A 20,017-nucleotide genomic window follows, 5' to 3' on the forward strand; every position below is an offset into this window, starting at 1 on the left:
AGGGAGTTTTTCCTTCCCACTTTTGCCACGGGGGGTCGTCTACTGATTGTTGGGGTTTTCCCTCTATATTTGTAGGGTCATTGCCTCAATTTGGCACTATATCAATAAATTTGAACTGAATTGAATTGAGATTGACAGAATAGATGGTTCCTCTCATCAACATCATACAGATCCAGGAATAGAAATCTCAGCAGCTGACCTCATCACCTCAAACCTATTGCATTGTTCGATAATAAGTTTTATATGTTCCCATACTAAATTCATAGTGATCTACCCACCAGTTCCTGCAGCTAGCTGGTTATCCTGGTGTGCCACCGTCCCTTGGTGCTGTGGAGGACACATGGCCCAGTGGAGCTGGCGTCTGAATTCCTGACGGTCGTCTATGTGGATGTAGTCAAACACATTCTGGTGCATCACGTCAGTCTGTGGGGAGGGGATTCGGACTGGTTTGGTTAATCAGTTTTAATTTTTAGTTTTACATCCGGTTTATGACTTTGGACGACCGAGTTTTGCTTCCATTCTTGTAGCTGACAGCTGTTCGCCGCTCTCAGGGCTAATTCTGCCCCACCATTCCTGGGGAGGTCAACGCTATACATACAAAGTCGATGAAAGTCAGACAACCAGAGCACTCGCACAGTTACATACACATGCAAAAAGGCAGGAGAATTGCCCCAGTACAGTAACAGTCTTAAGGGCAGCTGCGGGGCCAGCGAGGGCAGCTGTGTTTGTCAAACATCGCGTGACACCAGCTCCCGAACGGCAGTCCAGCCCAGCTTTCTCTCCACATCCACACAAACACACAGTAAGTCGGGTTCCAGCCCGCTCTCGTCATTCCTCCCTCTCTTTTCCAGCAATAGCTGTGTTTTCTGTCATTCCATGACAGATTCCTCACTAAAATGTTCAACCTTCTCCTCTTCCCTCTCCCCCTCCTCCCTGCCCTCGCTCCATAATTTCCACACTGGTGGCACGCGAGGCTTTTTGATCGCCTGCCTCTGCAAACACAATCTGTTCCCACTGTCTTCGGCGAGCGCTTCGTCCTGTGGTTGGGTTCCCTACCGGCAGTCAGGCAGACAGAAGGATCGAGTGACTATTGTTTATGTTTCTTGTAAAAAAAACTCAGAGAGGAAAAGAAGAGGGGGAGGAAAAAGAGAATAAGTGATATTTTCAGTGACCTTCAAAGGCTAACTGCCCCTGTAACAAATTGGATCAAAGGCCAGTGGAGGTTTTCTGCTCTTCTGTGGCGCTTTCTTGTGGTGCTACTTAGCAAAGCCATGTCTTTTCTTCTTTATTTCCTGTGGTATATTATGGATAAGTGTCTTTCTGAATACAGCTGTGGGCTCAAAATTATGTTACATGCTGTCAAAGCCTGAGAGGCAAAGCATGTGGCTTAAAAACAACTAACAGCTCCTTTGCAAGAGCTGAACATGTGGGAAAGTATAAAAGAATGTTTTCATGACAGTCTGAAAATACAACACGCGGATCTGTGAGTATTTAAAAAGACATATTTTTAATGTAGAAAAATGCAGAAAAGCTGTCAACTACCCGTTCACTCCTATTCATCTTCTCTGTGCTCAAAGTCACCTGCATTTTGCTTTTCACTTCTAAATATGGCCATTGCTGACTACAAAGAACACCTGATTTGAATTCTGAGCTCAACCTTGAGCTAATGCTGATGATACATTCGTTTATCACACCAAATGCTTTGCATGCTGCAGTGCTATGGCTCACAGCCAAACCTGTTGCGTGGTAATTCCTTTTCTTTTTCTTTCTTTAAAATAACTGTTTTGCATGTACGCAATTTAACGTACTGCGGTGACTTGATTCGCTTGATCCGCTGCCAAGTGTCTTACATACAGTCACTGCCGAGATCTGAGCACACAAAGGGCCAGTTGTGATTCTACTAGTGTGAGCTGGTAAATTTACATCTCTTTAATATTTAATCAGCAGCTAACATGTCGCAAAACGGTCCCGGTCCTTCCTAACATGGATACGATTTTTGCTAATTCTTCGAGCACTTGTTGCATATTGAATGAATGTTCGTTTTTTTTGTTTTTAACTGTGCTGGTCACATGTGTTTATGAAAGGCAACAACTGGATGGCAGCAACTCGACTCAACGCTGGGATGGTTTGCTGTGAAATTCAGCCAAGGCCATATTCAGGTTCTGTGCAATAATCAGCTCAAAACTGATATTTTTTTCCATTACTTTGGTTTGATTCCTGCAAAATTATTGACATTAACTTTTCGCTCGGGTCTTTTGCTGAGCACGTGACAATGAAGCTGGCATAAAGTGAAACCTTAGCTAGCAAAATCTGATCATTTGAGTGGAAATTTATGGGAACAAAAAGCAGACGTTACAAAATAAAAAGCGTTGACTGAGCTGCTAAGACACACGTGCATACGCAAATGCCCCTTGGAGTTTTAATTTCCTTTGCCCGGTGGTTCCGTGCCAATCTGTAGACACACACACCTATGCACATACTGTGGCAGGGCGTCTCAGACCACTTTGGGTTTCATGTCAATTTCATGGCCGCCCCTGTCTGCTTGTAAGCCAAGTGGGAGCGCTGCAGAAGAATGTCTATCGTGATGTGTGTGTATGTGTGTGTGAGAAAGAGAAGGCATGAGGGCAACAGGAGGAATTTTAACAGTGAAAAGCACTTTATTTATGGCTTTGAAGGAGAGCGATGATTTCAGCATCGAGGGACAGGCGAGCCCATGTTGACTTCATTCATAATTAATGACTGGCTGGGTATAGCCACTGGAAAGGAAAAGAGTTAAACCGTCGGTGACTTATCAGTGCCCGCACACACATAACAGACGCCCGCAGAGTGTATCTCAGGGTGAAACAGAGGTCTTCACCCTTCTGTGGTCCCCTTAGGTGTAACCTTCTGGGTTTACTTTGCCCTCTGAAAGAGTTATCAGGCAGCAGGAAGTCAGAATTAAAAGAAAGGCAGTTTACTCCGGATCCTAAACTGGATGGGATGGCAACAGAAGAATGGAGCGTACTAAAAACGGCAATTGTGACCTTGTTGAATAATGACAGCAATGAGGTCCTATGAGATTTGCAGATTCGTAACCTTAAGAGGGTTTGTGTGCTAAAACACTTTCATGGATGCTATCATCACAGATTACGAGGCCATGTGACCAGCTGAAGTACAAAAAAAGGCAACTCATACCTCATTTTTATATTTTATATATTCTGGCTCAAAGAGCACATTTCCTACTGATCTGTTGGAGTTTTGGCACACTGATTCCCCCATCTACAGAACAGTCAAGGCTTATCAGCTTATCTATGGATAATCATATGTACAGCGTGCATTTCGTTTATACATATTAAACATAGATTATACAATGTTTTCACTGTATTCGTGTTCAACTCACCTGATGAAATCCCAGATAGTCCACAATGGTCGAGGAAGCGTAAAAAACCATCCCGTCACTGCTCACCACCAAGGCAAAGCCTGTCAGAGACTACACACACACACACACACACACACACACACACACACACACACACACACACACAGAAAGAGAGTCAGGGCAGCTCGTGCAGCAAATAAACTCAAATGCAACAAACACACACATGACTTCTCTATTCTGTCTGTGAAAAGCGTAATACAGGTGTAAGAATATAGATACAATATAGTCAGATGTTCTAATTTGTGACCTAACCGTGGTTGAAGTTATTACTACGCCCTTAAAAAAAAGAATTTTTGCTTGTAAAACCTTTAAAAATGTAATATTCAACTTCTTTCCATAATTCTCAGAACAGCAGAAAAACTGTAAAAATGGAACAAAAGATAGAAAATTACAACACAAGAGAGGGAATGAAAAACAGATGGTTGTGTTACAGAGCGAGCCAAATAAAACTTAGTGATTTATAATGCAAAATATTGCTTGTGAAAGACCTTTTTCCTCATATTCTCTGGTTAAAACTGTATTTTTTAAAGCAGTTAGCTCGCAGATGACTTACGCGCCTATTTGCGCTCCTTTAAAGTTACACATTTCATAAGCTCGAAACTCTGATAATTAAGTCTGTTTGACTGGTACAGCTGCTTTGATTTGTCGTAGCAAACACACTGATTAAAAGCAGAGAAACTCCAGACACAAGCACACTTCTTCCCACTTTCCCTCTTTGCTCACACACCCATCCACACAAAGCTAGGGAGGGGGGATAACGTGTTTGGCCAGCGGAGGATACAGAGAAAGAAAATGTTAAAAAAATACACAAATGGTATCTGTTAAATGAGGAGAGATGGACAGATGGAGAGGAAAAGAAAGAGTGCGAGAGATATATTTAAAAAAGGCAGCACATGAAGGAGAAAAGCACAGGAAGGAGACGGGAAAGAGGCCTTCCAGTGTGCAGTGTGCGCACAGCTGTGATAGCGTGACAACTGCAAGGCTACTTGACTTGCGTGACTGCTGCTGCCAGAGTCTGTCACCTCTATTTTACTGCGAGACTATGCAGGTCTTTCCTGGTGTGTGTGTGTTTCTGTGTGTTTCTGTGTACTTTATAAGGTAGAAAGCCCAGCTGCCCCTCACTTCACCCCAGTGCCCACTCCTTCCACGTCTCTCTCTGTCACTTACACCCAGCAGTGATATGATTGCCTTAGCGAGAGGCGAATGCTCACTGTACGCGCCCTGTCCTTACCTGTCCCATAAACTCCTCTCTGTGACCTCTCTGTGAGCAGAGCAATTTGCAGCCCTAAAACCTATCGGCGTAAAAGCCAAGCTGCAGCAAAGCAAAGCCTCTGAGAAAAAAATATTGAGACACTGACATGATGACATCTGAAAACAGTATATGAAAGCATGACGGCAGCAGTGGAGACTGGAAGATGGGTCAAGTCCTCTGTGGCATAGATGCAGATGATGTTTGACAAGTTTAACTGGCACATGTTCAAATGTCGGGGGGGTACACACAAACACACAAACACACATAGATGCACAACTTATTCCAGCATTCAAAACAGATGCAGATTAGTTGGAAATAAAGCACACTGATATAGCATCTTTCCTCTGATACTGGTCCTCACTCAGCATTTACTGTGCAACATTTGTACAAATTAAAAGTCTTTGTTACTCGGACCAGCATTTTTGGAGCCCTCTGGAGGGTAGCGATCAATCAACATTAGTGGATTAATATTTAATGTAGCTATGTAATGTATTTAGTACTTCAATAAACATCTGGGAACAACATGTCAATGCCAGATGTGATATATTTACGTCTAAATCCAACACCGCCAACGCAGTGTCGCGGCAGTTCATCAGATAGTCACAACATCTAATGTACTTATTCGGGTTTCTGGACATAATTACCCACCCTTATCTTCGTATCCCTGAAGACATTTTTTCACCTGTCTGGCCTCAGATGTCCTGATTCATGTCCGTGTACACAAAGTGAATATTTTCCGCTATTTGAAAGGGTGTCCCAGACGGGGTTGGCCTTGGATTGATCATTTGACCTCAGTTTGAGTCATGGAGTGACATTATTTATATTATAGAAAATGCTTAGCAGCACGTTAATATGAAACAATATTTTATTGATTATCATTAAAAACGACTTGTTGAGGGTGAGGATATAAAAACGAGTTGGTTACGTTTAGGCTGTGAAGCTGCGGTTAGGTTTAAAAAAAGATCCTGTTCTGGGTTAAAATACAACAGCTGAAAGCTCTCATTTCTTAGCAATAATAGTTTCAATGTCACGCTGACTGTCACAGAAAAATATGGCAATGCATGACCATGAACTTGAACAAACAGATTGCTTTTTCACGACTATTTCACATGTAGCTATAAAGGTCTCAAGCATGGATCACTTGAAGGTCTTTGGATCATGTGTCCAAAAACTCATGAAAACATCCTAAGCATGCTGGAAAGCTAGGTTGACTTTATGAGGTCGTACAAGGCCATAAAAAGGTCGACATTTACATGTAAGGTTCATTTAGATTTATTTAGCCCATTCACCTTTCCCCACTCCTCTTCCAAGTCAGTGAAATGCCAGTAAATTTCTGCAACCCAAATTCTTTACAAAAGGACTTTGACATTTTTATTCTTCTGGAACAAATAGGCCCCAGACCTGTGACCTGAAAGAGTATGCACAAGCAAAAAGTGTATGTTCTAAAGCTTTAATTAGCTTTTTTATGCCTGGCCCTGCAAATTTATTACAGATAAATACAGTGCATTTGTTTTTTACATGTGCAAAACTTCAAGAGAACATCCGTCATTTATGCTGGAATAGAGCAGCTTATTTACTACATTTCCAGTTAAAGAGCTGGAAGGAACATCAGAACTCTATTACTCAAAATAACAATTAGTGTTTGGTTTTATATAAATAAAACCAAACACTTTATATGAATCAGCTAAATACATCTAAACACTGCCTGTTCTTCTGTTGTTGTAAACTAGGCAACAAAAAAAAGTTCCAGAAACAGAAATACTGTTATGATATTGGCTGCACTGCTGCATGCTGTTTTTGTGTGTTTCTCCATTCACATTCCCCTCAGTTCCTTGCATACTAAAGCCTTTAGGTAATGGAAACAGGCACCTGCTGCTGGCCTGCTCCACCACATATCTGCAACCGCAACGCCCCCAGCTCTCATAACTGGCCCTGGGAGACTAAAAGCTTTGACTTACAAATCTTAAGAGGCCCTTTGCACGCAGAGCCCAAAATAAAATATATGTTCGCTGGACTTGGAAGCAGCAGGGGAGCTGTAGGGCGATTGGGGCGGGAGAAGGATGTTAGTGGCGGGCATGGCGTTATTGCCTTGTATCAATGTTTCAAAGGAGTTTCTTTAGTTTTCCTGCTGTCTTGTGTCGACAGTGAGAAATGAGGGGAGGTCGCAGCAACCGTGGTGATACACGCAATAGGGTTGCAGTAATATAGGATCGTGTTGTATTGACTGATAGTTAGAAAACTTTTGATAAGCCACTCAAACCAGAGTCACACATGACAAACATTTTTCATTAAAAGACTAAAAGAAGTGGTCTGTCCATCAGTCCACTGCGTTACTTCTGACTGAAATGTGTTAAAATGATACAAAGAGTTGCCTTTTAATGCGGGAAATGTAAAATATTAAAGACTTTGTTAGTATCTTTGCTTCCCCCTTGAACCTCTTTTGAGTCTAAACAGCCATTACAACACATTTTCGTCTATTAGCCTTGGTAAGTGTTGATAATTAAATATGAAAAAAAAAACATGGATGGAAATATGTTTAAATGTCCAAAAACACTGCTGCGGCACAACACGGCACAACATCGTCCTCATGTGAATTCAATTTATGCAATAAATCCTGCAACTTCCAGCACATTCGATCTGCATCAATCTCCAAAGAATTGCCTTCAGACATTTGCAAACACAGTTCATATGCAAACAGATAAACATGTACAAACACATATGCGTACAGACAAAGACATGCAATCTCCCCCAGACACACGCACACTCAAATATCCGTCTCTTCCCTCTCTTGGGATCTCGTCACCATAAGTAATGTGCAGTTTGCTATGAGGCTCCGCTGCAGGTTGAGTCACGCAACAGGAGGCAGCACATCACTACGGTCAATCTAACCTTTTGTTTCCTGTCCCACTGAGAAGCCTGACACGTTAACAGAAGCATCAGTGGATCGCTTCTGCACTCCGAATGAAGATCCGTGTAGTTTTTGTGCGATAATCTCTGTCATAATTTACTGCTTGACCGAGAGCCATGGGAATATTGCATGGAGGCAATGACGACCTAATGCCCGAGCAATTCCCATGTAGCGTATGGCTACGTGCGTTTAAACGAGTCACACAAACGGCTTGTCACATGCTGTTTGTTACTCCACGCGAAATAAATGCCCTCGTAAAACGTGCTGTTAAAAACCTGATTAAAGGTCTCGGGTCAAGTGAGTGCTGAACAGACCTCCTATGTTCTCTGATAAATGTCGACAGGCTTGACGCCTTCTCGCTCTCTACTTCTCGCTTTCTCGTGCTTTCGGCCGGAGGTCCGACCACACACAGAAGCACACTTCCCTTGGATGCTCAAGCCGCCAACATGTGAGAGTCCCCACCTAATTCATCAGCTCTGACACTCCTGTCTCACCCATATGTCACGCAACAGCACAGCCCTGCAAAGAAGGCAGGACCAAAGGGCAAAGGGTGCGCACACACACACACACATGCAAACAAAATCCCCCCATGTCCCAAATTCCCAATCACTAATTCAGAAGCAAATGTATGCAAACCAGAACATGGCAGGAAAATAAGTGCCAACCAAAAGGTAAAATATGGCACATAGTGTGGTAACAGTTGATATTAATACAACTGCTTTGGTGCTGTATTTACAAATGTAGCATGTTAAATGTTCCACATTATCGCCACACATACAGACAACACCCATGTGGTTTCTTACTTCCAGGAGGAGGCTGCTTTCATTCACGCCTGTGCCCAGTGGAAGGCTCTCTTTCCTGGGTTCAGGGTTAGAGGATGCTGTGCTCATGATGTGCTTCCTGCTGGTCTTGTCTTGGCTCGCTGTAAAAAAAAGAAAAAAGAAAATGGGTAAACAGGTTGGCACGAAGGACTCGCTTTTGTTTAACACAATAATCCAAAAGCCACCGGTCAGTTTGAGAATGTTAAAAATGAGAACAGAAGAGTTGGAAAGAACATCCCCAAACAAAACGAGAAGATCACACACGCTGGATACAGCCCTGATTTAAATGTATCCTTATAGGGTTATGCGCTCATATGTGCTGTTGAAGGTCTGAATTCTTAACCTAATTCAATGCACATTCAGAATACAGAGCATATAACAAGGCCTGTGTCAAAACAGGAAACAGTTGACTTTAATAACAATAATAATTCTGTTTTCTCTGATGTGGCAGCGAGAGAACACGACCAGCACTCAGACATGTGGCCGACACATTAACTGTATCGGTCTCCCTTTCTTAGGCGCTGCACTAATGCCAGGTATTACTCTGCGTGGTTGGCTGGTCTAACAAGACAAAACACTGGAAGATTTCATGACTTTAGAGGATTTCTTACACACGATACAGCCACATGCACATGCAAATCTCACTGGGCTACAGAAAGCCAGGCCAAAAAAAATTGAATGCTTTAGCGACATTTGAATGGGAAGTGGTTAACCAGACATAGAGCATTCACTCTCTGCTTTTACTGAACTGTGCAACAGGTTCTCAGTCAACAATAACAAATATACTCAGCTGCTAAAATAAGAACATCTTGTCTAAGCAACCGCCTGAATAAAGCATCATAGTTTTTTTTAAGTTGACTTATGCAGTTGCAGTTGTGCAGTTTTATACATTAAAGCTGATTCGTACTACATCACGAGAATAACACAATTACATTTTGTACTATTTCACATGTTATAACATAGAGGCACAATATGACAAAGTTCTTTGTGCACGAAAGTGTCGTTGACGAATAAGTAAAAGCCTTCTGGTTCCAGTGACTAACTAAGCCTGACCTCTGGCCTCTCTGTGGCTCACAAAGAGGGCTCCTACAGGCCGACAATGTAATGAGCGGCCATTCAAATCTCTCGCTACACTGTCTCGTAACTAAGCACAGTTTTAACCTGGGTCTTCAAAGGTGAAATATGCCACCTGCATGCTTAAGCCCATGCAATTAGCTTACATGACTGTGGCATGTCGATTCGTCACATGTGCACACGTGGTGATGTATGCATTGCGTGTCGAAGGCATGTTTGCGTGTTTCTCTCACAGGCGTGCTGTCAGGGAGCATGCAGCTCACTCCGAGTGACCGGCCCTTCACTCCATCATTCATTGTAGCAGGCACGGATTAGTCATGCGACACGCACACACACACACACACACACACACACACACTGAGAGCATATAAATCTATACATCTACTGATGCTTCATATAGCTCCCACCCCCACTGAGTAACCTCATTACAGCTTCCATCCTCCCCCCTCCACCCCATTCGCACTCCTTCAACTGCCCTCCTCCTCTCTCCACCCCGCCTTTGTTTCAGTCCATCGACGACTGATTTCACTGATTTTGTTGGAACAGTTGGCGTTCTCTTGAATCCACACTGAAGCTTGCAAACCCTTTTTTTCTGCGCCCGTACAGTTTGTCAGGATGAATTTCTTTCACGTGCAATAATTCATTCCCCCAGTTGGAAAAGTAGGTTTATTCAAGCTGTACGAGGAAATAAATGCCCTAACGTGTGCAAGCGCAAGAGCTTTGACAGACAGCTACATTTTTAAAAAGCCAGTAATAATGTTAAGTATTTTGTCATCACCTCTGCAGGTGCAAATGCATGCAAACAAACAGACTCAGACAGTCACACACGCGAACACACACAAAACCCATTCTGTCCAATCACCGCAACATCATCCAACCAGTGGAAACCACTGCAGAGGGAAATGAATCTAATAACCGTCTTTATTTTCCTCCTTCAACGCCTGGTGCATTTTTTTGTTTTCTCTCTTACGGCAGCTTTTTGGAGAGGATGCAGCGTCAGGAAAGACAAACATACGGGATGATTAATTATCGGCACCGGTACTTCCTCTGCCAACAATACGGGCTTTATTCATCGCCGCTCATGTCTTCGGGTTTGCTTTTCTTTGCCTCTATTTTCTCCCTCTCTGGTCGAAAAAGGAAAACAGAGTAGGTAATGGTGAGGCGTTTATGTGCTCCGCGTGAGGACAGGGTGTTAAGTAAAAAGTGACAAGTAGCGGGATGTAGATGGTGCCAAAGGGTGAGGCTGAAAGTGTTTAGCTCCTTTTTAGTCAGCACCGTCTGTCTTTCCACTTTCACTGAGAATCTCAGGACCACCCGCCAAACACCGAGCATAACACAGCATGACTTCATTTTCACAGTCTAAGGCACAATTGTCTCAGCACTTCAATCACCAAACAGAACTTCTGGGATGACTGACGAGAGGAGCTTATAGTGATATTAGATGCGTTGATTTGTCGTAATAAACTAACATTATGAGAAGCGCTGTAATTCAGAGGGAGCCAAAGGACTTTCACAAAACTTTGAACAACCTGCTGGATGCCGCCTGTAAGCAGAGCAGAGCCCTGTGTGGAGCAGGTATTAACTTAAACGGCCTCTAGGGGGTGAGGTGAGATTTGGCACTGTAGCAGACGGATGTGTAGAGCACAGGCTCGGTTTGTTTGTCTGTTTTCAACTGCTTCTCCTCTAAAGCCACTTCCTCCTGTAACACCACCAAGAACACCTTAAAAAAAAAAAAAAAAGAACAAAAAGAGAGAGAAAACAGAAAAGAGATAAAAGAAGAGGCTGCATCCAATAAGAAGAAAAGACAGGGAGAGACAGTTGTTTCAGCAGAGGGGTGTAACGTTTCTGAGGGCTTGACATGCTTTTTTTTTTTTTTTAATAATGGGGATAAAAGACAAAAAAATAGTTACAAATTGATGCCAAATGCTGAATCAAAGATGTCACGACATTATGCTTAAAATTAATGCTGCAGAAGAGTTTTTATGACTATGCAAATTTATGAATTGCTTCAAGTCATGCACAAGGGTTGGTCTACTTTTAACATCATGTTCCTAAACAGAGCAATGCGCAGTGAGGAGCGAGTAAGTGTTTTTACACGGCTCATAGACACGAAACCAGCAGGCATCCTGCTCCAAGCTGAGTCAATAAGGTGGTTATAGCTGCTGTTTCTGTAGTTTTTCACTATGTTACATTTAAAGTAAATGTTAGTAGAAGTTGGTCCAGTCAATTTTAGCGTTACGTTAAAGCTGTTGTAGGTAACAATATACACAACTGTTAAAATTAGCTTGACTAACTATCTACAGCAGATGAACAGTATCTGAGAGTCTATAAAAATCCAGCAAAGATCTGACACAAGACATAAGATGTGTATCTGGCCCTTCAACCGGTTACTGAAGCCTCATTAAAAAGGGTTTCAGTGGAGGGGCGGATGTCAAGAAGCCATTCTTAATGACAGAAAACAGGGAGAATACACAATAGCTGGACTGAAAACCAGTAGCAACAGATCTGATGGGAGTGATGAATTCGTGGTTTTAATCTCTGTTTCAAACTGTCATCAATATATACGCAGGAAGTCGGGAGAGATGTACAACAGTGAGTTTTTTCAGCCATCTGCAAAGCACGGCAGAGGTGCTGTCATGATTTGGGCCTGCATTTCAGCCACAGGTGTTTGAGATCTTTTGAGACCACTGTGCCACGCCATCTGGAGAGCATGTGATCTGCAACAGTTTCATTTTTCAGTATGACAATGATCCGAAACACACCGTCAATGCAGCAAAAGCATACCAGGATAGTGAAACACTATCACGCACAAGGCCTCCCAAAAGCTTGGAGCTCAACATTATTGAAGCAGTGTGGGATCATCTTGAGAGAGAACAGAACAAAAAGCAGTCAAGGTCCAAAGAAGAAGAAGCCTGGAGAACTATTCCTGAAGACTACTTTACATTAAAAAAGTTACAAGAAAGCTAAGAGGGTTCAGATTGTGTTGAAGAATAAATGTGGTCGTACCAAATATTGACTTTATAGCCAGTATTTTTGCACATTTCACTAAATCACTGCACCTAGCAAAGTATTAAACGAGAGATACTAAAAATATTTATTCATTATTTATAATCAATGAAAAAAAAAAAACCCAAGAAACTCCCAGCAAACATCACTGAAAAGTCATCATCTATCAGGTAAAATCTCATTTCTGGTGAATGGCAGGGACACCTACACCCATTCGTCTCTGTGCGCCCCTCATTGGAGTAGCAGGGGTGCCATCTTTTGGCAGCTGATCCACGGCTGTGCCAAGAAGAGCTCCAGACATGAACATGGGAGCGCAGTACAGCACAGCAGTTCTTCCCCTCCCACAAGGCTTGCGTGAGTAGAGAAAACTATGTGTGTGTGTGTTTTCATATGTGTGTGTGGAGGCTGGGTTGGCTCACTGCCACCTCCTTTGCCTATTCCCGCCCCCTTCCCTTAGCACTCTTCTCTCTCTCTCTCTCTCTCTCACTGCCGGCACAGGAAATCCACAGCAGAGAGAGCAATACTAACAGAGAGAGAGAGGCAGCGCGAGAGAGAGAGAGAGGAGCTGGCTGATCAAGGGCTGGTTGTCACGCGAGCGAGCCGTCTGTCAATCTCCCCCCCTTCCTCCTGACAGACTGCTGGCGGACAGCCAAGGCCTTGCGTGCAAGCCGACGAGCCACATTAGCCCATAAAGAATTTCATAATAGCAACAGCTGTTAAATATTGATGACTGCTGGCAAGCGCTCAATGGCGCTCTGCAAAAAGGTTAAGCCTCCTCTGTAATGGAAGCTAATACTTCATTATGCCAGAGATCAAATGTCCGGATCTCGCCTCGTCTAAATTTGAACTTTTTTTTTTCTCTTGTTTTTGCAATAAAAAAAAAAAAAAAACACAAAAAAGGATTTACAGCTAGAAACGTTTTGGGGCATTTCCCTGCTGTTCTAAAGACAAACAGAAGCAGACTTTTCCACTGCTTTTAACTGCAACAGATGAGGAAACATACAGCACACTGACTCAATCATCCCACGTAACAATATTAACTTTAAATATGAGCTTCGTAAGCTCACCGATATTGTTTTAGATGAATGTTTTGGTTCCCCTGTGACCTGCTATGTAAGATTACATTTAAATGAATGGAGAGATTTAGAGCGACTTTCTTTGTCTGTTAACAAAACAACAACTACAAACAGCACGTTTGTTGGAGGCAGCACAGGACTCAGAAATATTTACCTTTCAGAGGAGATTATAATGCGAGCGAGTAATTTTTATTTTCCTGGGGGAGCATGCACATGTACTGTAGTTTGAGCAGCTAGGGGGAAGCCTATCTCTGAAGCAGGAAAAAAACAGAACCCTGATTCCTGAATAGAACGTAAACAAAGGCCTTGGTTGTGCGCCTAGATACTGAAGCAGAAGGGAAGTGATATTATGACAGAGCAAATGGGATCACACAGAAGAGCACAAGATGTAAACTCAATTGTTTCCACTTCTCTGTTTTGGTTGGCAAGCAGTCGCCACACTCTACAGGAGTAATACGTCTCCACACATGAGCCTTTGGGCAAAACATACTTGCATGGTAACTTCTTCACTACCGCTACTGTATGTGGCTCTGTCTGCATGGTGCACCATAAAACTGGCGCCACGCACCTTTTCCTTGCAAACACACACACACACACACTGGAGAACTATTATAGCGATCATAATTTGAAAGTCATCTAATTGCTTCTATAAATAGAGGACATGACTGATTGTGGCGCACATGCTTTATATGTGAGCGCGATGTTTGTCTGCTGGGAAAATTGCTTTTCTGATGAATCCGCTGAAATGAGCGACGCACAAGCGTAGCCAGCGAAAGGGCTGTCTAAACACTCCTAAATTTGGCTCGTCAAGCCCTAGGAAAATTAACCGCAACATCAGCTCAATGTGGTGCAATATTTATACAGACAATTAGAAAAGCTAACAGAATGCAAATGGACGCAGGCCCAAGGAGAATGTGCTTCGGCACGAAACGACGTGCTCTCTCTCCTCGCACGCACACGCGCACGCTGCATTCAGGCATGTGTCGCGTGAGATGAGCCAGTTATGCAGGAAAGCTTTTTATTTGACTGTACCCAAATGAATGCAACAGTGTGTCTTCTAATTGAAGACAACAAGACGCTGTAGTTTTCCTCCCGGGGCCGGCGATGTTCCACCAGCTAAACGTCGACCCTGGCCCTCGGTAAAGCTCCACGGGGTTGAACTCAGGATATAAACTCCCTCGTGAGTCACACAGTATATTCCAGCAATAAAACTGCCAAGAGGCAGAATGACAACATGTGTGTGAGCACTGCATGTACACAAACAAACACACACAGTACAAGTGGATTTAGGAGGGGAAACCTCACTATAAGGCGTATTGTCTTTTCCCTTCAATTTGCTTCCTTTGCTTCCCTGTTTATGTCAAACCTCCGTGGACATGCACGGTCAAATCATGACATAATATATTTCCTTTCAGGCACCTCAGTGTCCAGACACAATTTAGCCTTGGTGACGCACTTCTTTGCAGAGTACTTTTTCTGCCATTTTATTTTTACTTAGTTCGATTTCTGCCATACAGTCTGTTTTCCAGTTAGCCAACTGTAAAATGAAGTAACAAGAGTGAATACATTTCTAATGCATGCACTGAAATGAGTGCAACATCTCACATCTCAGATCTGCTGCACTACTGTAGGAGGCATCAGCTCTTGCACGCATATACAGTATGCGTTTTGCATGGATACCCTATAAATAGCTGTTCCTTGGATTCCTGTTTTGATGAGGATGGTTGTGGCCCGCTGCTCTCTCAAGGAGCTTGTGGTTAATAAAAGTTGCATTCAGGAACACCACCTGGCCACAATAAAGCACAGGCCTCCTATTTTTGTACTCGCAAAATCTCCGTTTTCATGAGCAGTCTGAGATTCAAGAGCTTGAAGTTGCCATACAGTGTCCTTTAAACTCTAACGTTTATGTGCAAGCTGCTGTAAAGTCCAAATTGCTGACTTTACGTTTAACTGTGGGTAAATTTGTAATGAAAACGTATCCTCTTTTTCTAAACAAACAGAAAACTCAGCAAACAGACGTGCCACGAGGTGAATGTGTTGTTTTAAGAATACAGTGAAAAGGGAGAGATAATGAAGAGGAAGAGAAAGAAGAGATGAGGCCTTGGTGCAAAATCAAGCTTACAATGTATAAAGTAAGCAACTATAAAGTGTTTCTCACTCATTCATCCTTATTCTTACTGAAGAAAGAAATACTTGAGACAAACTTGCGGAATATTTCTTTGTCTTATATCCCTAAACTTTGGTTTCTCTGAATTCTGAATGAGAAGAGAGGAAGGCAAGAGGAAGACAGAAAGCAGATCAGAGGTAAGAGTCTGCAGCATCATGTGCGCTGCCACTTTAAATGAAATGGTGGTTTCTTGTTTGGTGTGCCAATTAATGTCATTCTTACTTAAAATGAGAGGGAGTGAAAGAACCACAACAAGCCCAAGATTATCACTCTGGTATTCTCCTCCTTGTTTAAGAGCCAAAAGCACTCCTCACTTCAGTCTCCATAAACAGGGAGTTAAGCAGGTTTCTGGAAAAAGAACCACACCTTTTTTAAAACCTTGATTCCTTCAGTGATCCAATTAGATTTTATTTTTTTCATGTGTAAAACCTCTTCATAACGAAAGGGTAATCTGTTAAAAAGATTATGGTACCGTTTCGGCCCATTGAGGCAAGTAATAATGGGCAGATGGTCCCTGAGGCTCAATCCATATGGGAGGGAAACTACACTAATGCCGCTGTAGCACGCAATGCTAAACAAATGCTAACCACTGACTTGTGGTGGGAAGACTGTTTCACAGCTTCAGAAAATACGTGTTGCTTAAATTTTACTGAAGGAGACGGTTGTTAGCAGGGAAGAGAGTGAGTTTGGTGAACGCAGAAAGTGGCTCAAAGCTGTACGTTTTAAAAAGTTCAAGATCAGACAATGGTAGTGCTACCATAGCATGTAATGCTGCTAAATGTTAAAAAGAAGGGAGTGGAAAGAGAAGTACAAGAGGTCTCTACTCCTAAAGGGTTTTACCCTGGTAGGAATTTCTTGTTTAAGCTGGTGTCGTCCGAGTGGTTACCCTGCACCTAACGGAGTAGCTCCAGTAGTTAGTTGCAGTTACCAGCCACACCCGGTGCTCTTCCTCTAATGACTGTGCTTCAAGATGATCTGTCTGCTCATGGCGAGGACTAGAGAAATACCAGTCCTTTATTACAAAGCATCACTTTTCATACTCTTTTGCAAAAATCTACTCCCCACTGAGATCGCTTTTTACGCACATGACTCCAGTTGCAACACACTTTCTTCCGCTTTTTGAATATTCGTCTGAACGCAGTGACGCCGCTGACATCCTTTTTATAACATCACTGCTTTTCTTTCATTCATTGTTTTCACTCATTTTACTACGTCTGCTGTTTTGAAATATTGCATTTCGTACAAGATTAGCATTAGCAACAATCACGTGTGTATACATTTCCGAACTCTTTATTTTATCTAGCATCTGATGGCGCTGTGGTGTGATGGCAGCATATCATCAATGTGTAATTAAATGGGTGTGAGATGGTTAATGAGCCAAGGGTTGAGGAGGATCAAGTGACCCATGATGGTGATCATCCTTAATGCATGAAAGCCATTAACCTGTCAATCACTAGATGCTACCACAGGTGTTACATGTCCGCTGTGTCAGTGTGATCAATCTGTGAAGCGGGTAATCAAGAGCAATGGCTCCATAAAGTATTTATTTTGGCATCGGTTCACTTTATCTTTACCACTCTGTTATCGTAAAACTCTGTCCAATAAAATTTAAATTGAAAGAAATATTTCAGACCATGTCGTCCTTTGTAGTTTTAAAGAAAACAACATTTCAGCGAGTGAATGAAGCGGCTTCAACCTGATTTGACACTCGTTTGCATCACCCATTACCAACATTTTAACACTCATCTCCTTTTTTTTGTTTTGTTTTCCTCACTAAAAATATCACAAACCCATTTGGCCAGTGACACTCTAACCCAACAGTAATCTGATTATCCAACACCTCATCCCATTAGGCTAGGGCGGCAAGAAAACACTGGGTGTTCATAGAAACACCCTTAAGACATTTTGATTGCTTTGACATAAAAAACCTCAAATTCACAATGAGGTTGACTGGAGTGGTAAGACAAAAGAAAATACTACAACTGTTTAAATTTGGCGTCTACCTCACTATTGTTAAGATAATAGTGGTGGACTGCAAATGAGGCAAAATGTTTCTACATGGCTGTTCTCCAATAAGACGATGGCAAGCATCTATTCATTTTAAGCTGCCTCCACATGTAACAACTTGCTCTTTTAGAAAAGCTCAAGTGGCAAAATATCCCAAAGAGCCCTTTGGGATGACTTTTATAAAGCTTGTTTTGAGAGACTATTTTGTGTCCACCATGTGAAGAATGAGCTTTTTTTTATTATAGAAAACTGGGAAGTTGCTGTAGTTATAATCCCTCAGGGGAAGGGCAGGTGGAAATATGATAGCTGCTGTCACGTCTGGACATATCGTGACTGTACACTTCACATTTTCCCATCCATGCCCACTTGCACGTCACAACTACGCTCCAATCCAAGCCTCTTTATAAGTGTTTGCTCCTATCACTTCATTTGGCACAGCGAGGGAGGACGTATTCCCCCTGTGTCGTCGCCCAGCAGGCAATATGCTACTGTGTGTGTGTGTGAGAGAGACTGGATATGGAGTCGGGTAGTGAGATGAGGAGGGCTTAAAGGGGAGTGATGGTGGGATCACGCAAGCTTGCTGAAAGAGGTAAAGTCGGGGGCAAGTCACGGATGGCAGGACTCGCTGCAGATGCCACCTAGTCACCACTTTGTTTCCTGGCATCTGGTGTTAGTGTGCTAATACGAGTTTATATATGTTTGTGTGTGTTATGTTGAATTCCCGACCAACTGATGAGATTTGCAGGGTGTAAACAAACACGGACTTGTCTGGCCTCTCTAAACAGGCTGTTGCTCTAAATAGGAAGACTATTTTTGTGACTGAATGTGCAAAGCTGCAAAATGCAGCACACCAACCTGTGTGAAGGTTGGTGTGCTAGAAGGCAGCACACCAAAAAGTTGGAGGACATACCTTTTTATTTTAAGGGGCACTCCACCTGCTCCACCTTACCCTTTAATGTGAGTCTTGTGAAAACAGTTGCATGACAGCAGGTCTTTGTCAAGTCTGGGGAAATGACCCATGGTGATATCATAGGGATGTCACTACTGCTATCTTAGCATTTAGCAAGATAACACTTGCATATGGCATGACTATATGAGCATATAGTAACTGTAGGAGACTTTCTTTGGGGAGACCAGGCACCTTATAAAAGAGCGTCCTTTCTAATAAAAAGAAGAAGAAACCCCCACTCCATTTCAACATAAGACCTGCAGCTCAGGAAGTCTCAACTGTTTACTAGACATTAACTGAACAAGACAAAAAAATGCATGGGTAGCTGTACTGAATTCCTGCGTGTAGAAAGCAAAGCTGTAGTTACAGTAAAACAAGCCTCCTGCCAACATATAAAACGTTTTATTGTGCTGATGACCTGAACAAGCTTAGCAGGTTTAAAAACAGAAAAAGCAGATACTCCAAGTGCCTGTGAACTCGATCACAGGGCTGAAGCCACTGGGCTGATGGCACCTGTGTAACACAGCTTTTTAGCTCTTGCCACAGCGCGGACTAGAGCTACTTTAAGCAGTAAGCAAATGAGTCTTTAAAAAAAATTACAGCACAATGACCTTGCGTGTGTGTGGCTTTGTGAGTCATTACAGGCCAGGATTCATTTTTTTCGCAAGTGTTCGTGCATATGACACAGCAGTTGTTTGTGTATGTATGTTTTAGCTTGGTAATGATCTCATCACCATGTGGTAAAATCCTCCTTGTCCACTAAAATAAGAGCCTGCTTCTCACGGAAGCAAGGTCGGAAGCGGTGACGAGCGCACGCGCGCGTGTGTGCATGCTTGTGTGCGTATCTGAATCAGGGAGAAAGAGGGATTGTTTTAGACAGCCAAGCAGAGTACAGTAGGGCGCAGCAGGGTCAGCAGACAGAATCCAGTGTCTCTATCCACTGACCCAAAAGCCTCTGCGGCCCAGAGTCACACACACAGAGAGAGAAACTGCATATTTCACTGCCTTCAATGTGCAAAATATATTAAGTCTTAAGTGTGTTTGACTGGAACTTAAAACTGGGATATCAATCTTGTGTGCTAATGTACGTCATCTTTGATTTTGGCTAACACAAATGGAAATATTGCATTTAAACTGATGCTGAAAAGCAAGAAAGTACAAACAGATATTGGGGATAATTCTTTTTAATGAGTTATTATTGCACAATGATCACCTTGGTTAAAATTTGACCTAGGCTCGGGCTAAGCTATAGATTTATCTGGATCCTAAATCACGCTTTTGTGCTCCTGGCCTATAAAGAAATCTGCACATGGTAAAGAGCAACTCTGTAAATCTGAGG

The 20,017-nt window shown here is 42.6% G+C and overlaps 2 protein-coding genes across 2 annotated transcripts in view; one reads left to right on the forward strand and one right to left on the reverse strand.

Moving 5' to 3' along the window:
• The window catches only part of LOC113028755 (leukocyte elastase inhibitor-like), a 373,460-nt gene that overhangs the window by 54,013 nt on the left and 299,430 nt on the right, over positions 1-20,017 (forward strand). The window lies entirely within an intron of this gene.
• Positions 1-20,017, reverse strand: part of LOC113028747 (uncharacterized) — a 63,494-nt gene that overhangs the window by 7,196 nt on the left and 36,281 nt on the right. Inside the window, exons 4-6 of the mRNA XM_026179169.2 lie at positions 8,382-8,500; positions 3,380-3,469; positions 279-423 (exon numbers count right to left, since the gene is read on the reverse strand). Of these exons, the coding sequence (XP_026034954.2) occupies positions 279-423; positions 3,380-3,469; positions 8,382-8,500 (354 nt within the window). The remainder of the gene's footprint in view (positions 1-278; positions 424-3,379; positions 3,470-8,381; positions 8,501-20,017) is intronic.

Source organism: Astatotilapia calliptera, chromosome 9 (genome assembly GCF_964374335.1).
Source record: "Astatotilapia calliptera chromosome 9, fAstCal68.1, whole genome shotgun sequence".
Taxonomy (NCBI): domain Eukaryota; kingdom Metazoa; phylum Chordata; class Actinopteri; order Cichliformes; family Cichlidae; genus Astatotilapia; species Astatotilapia calliptera.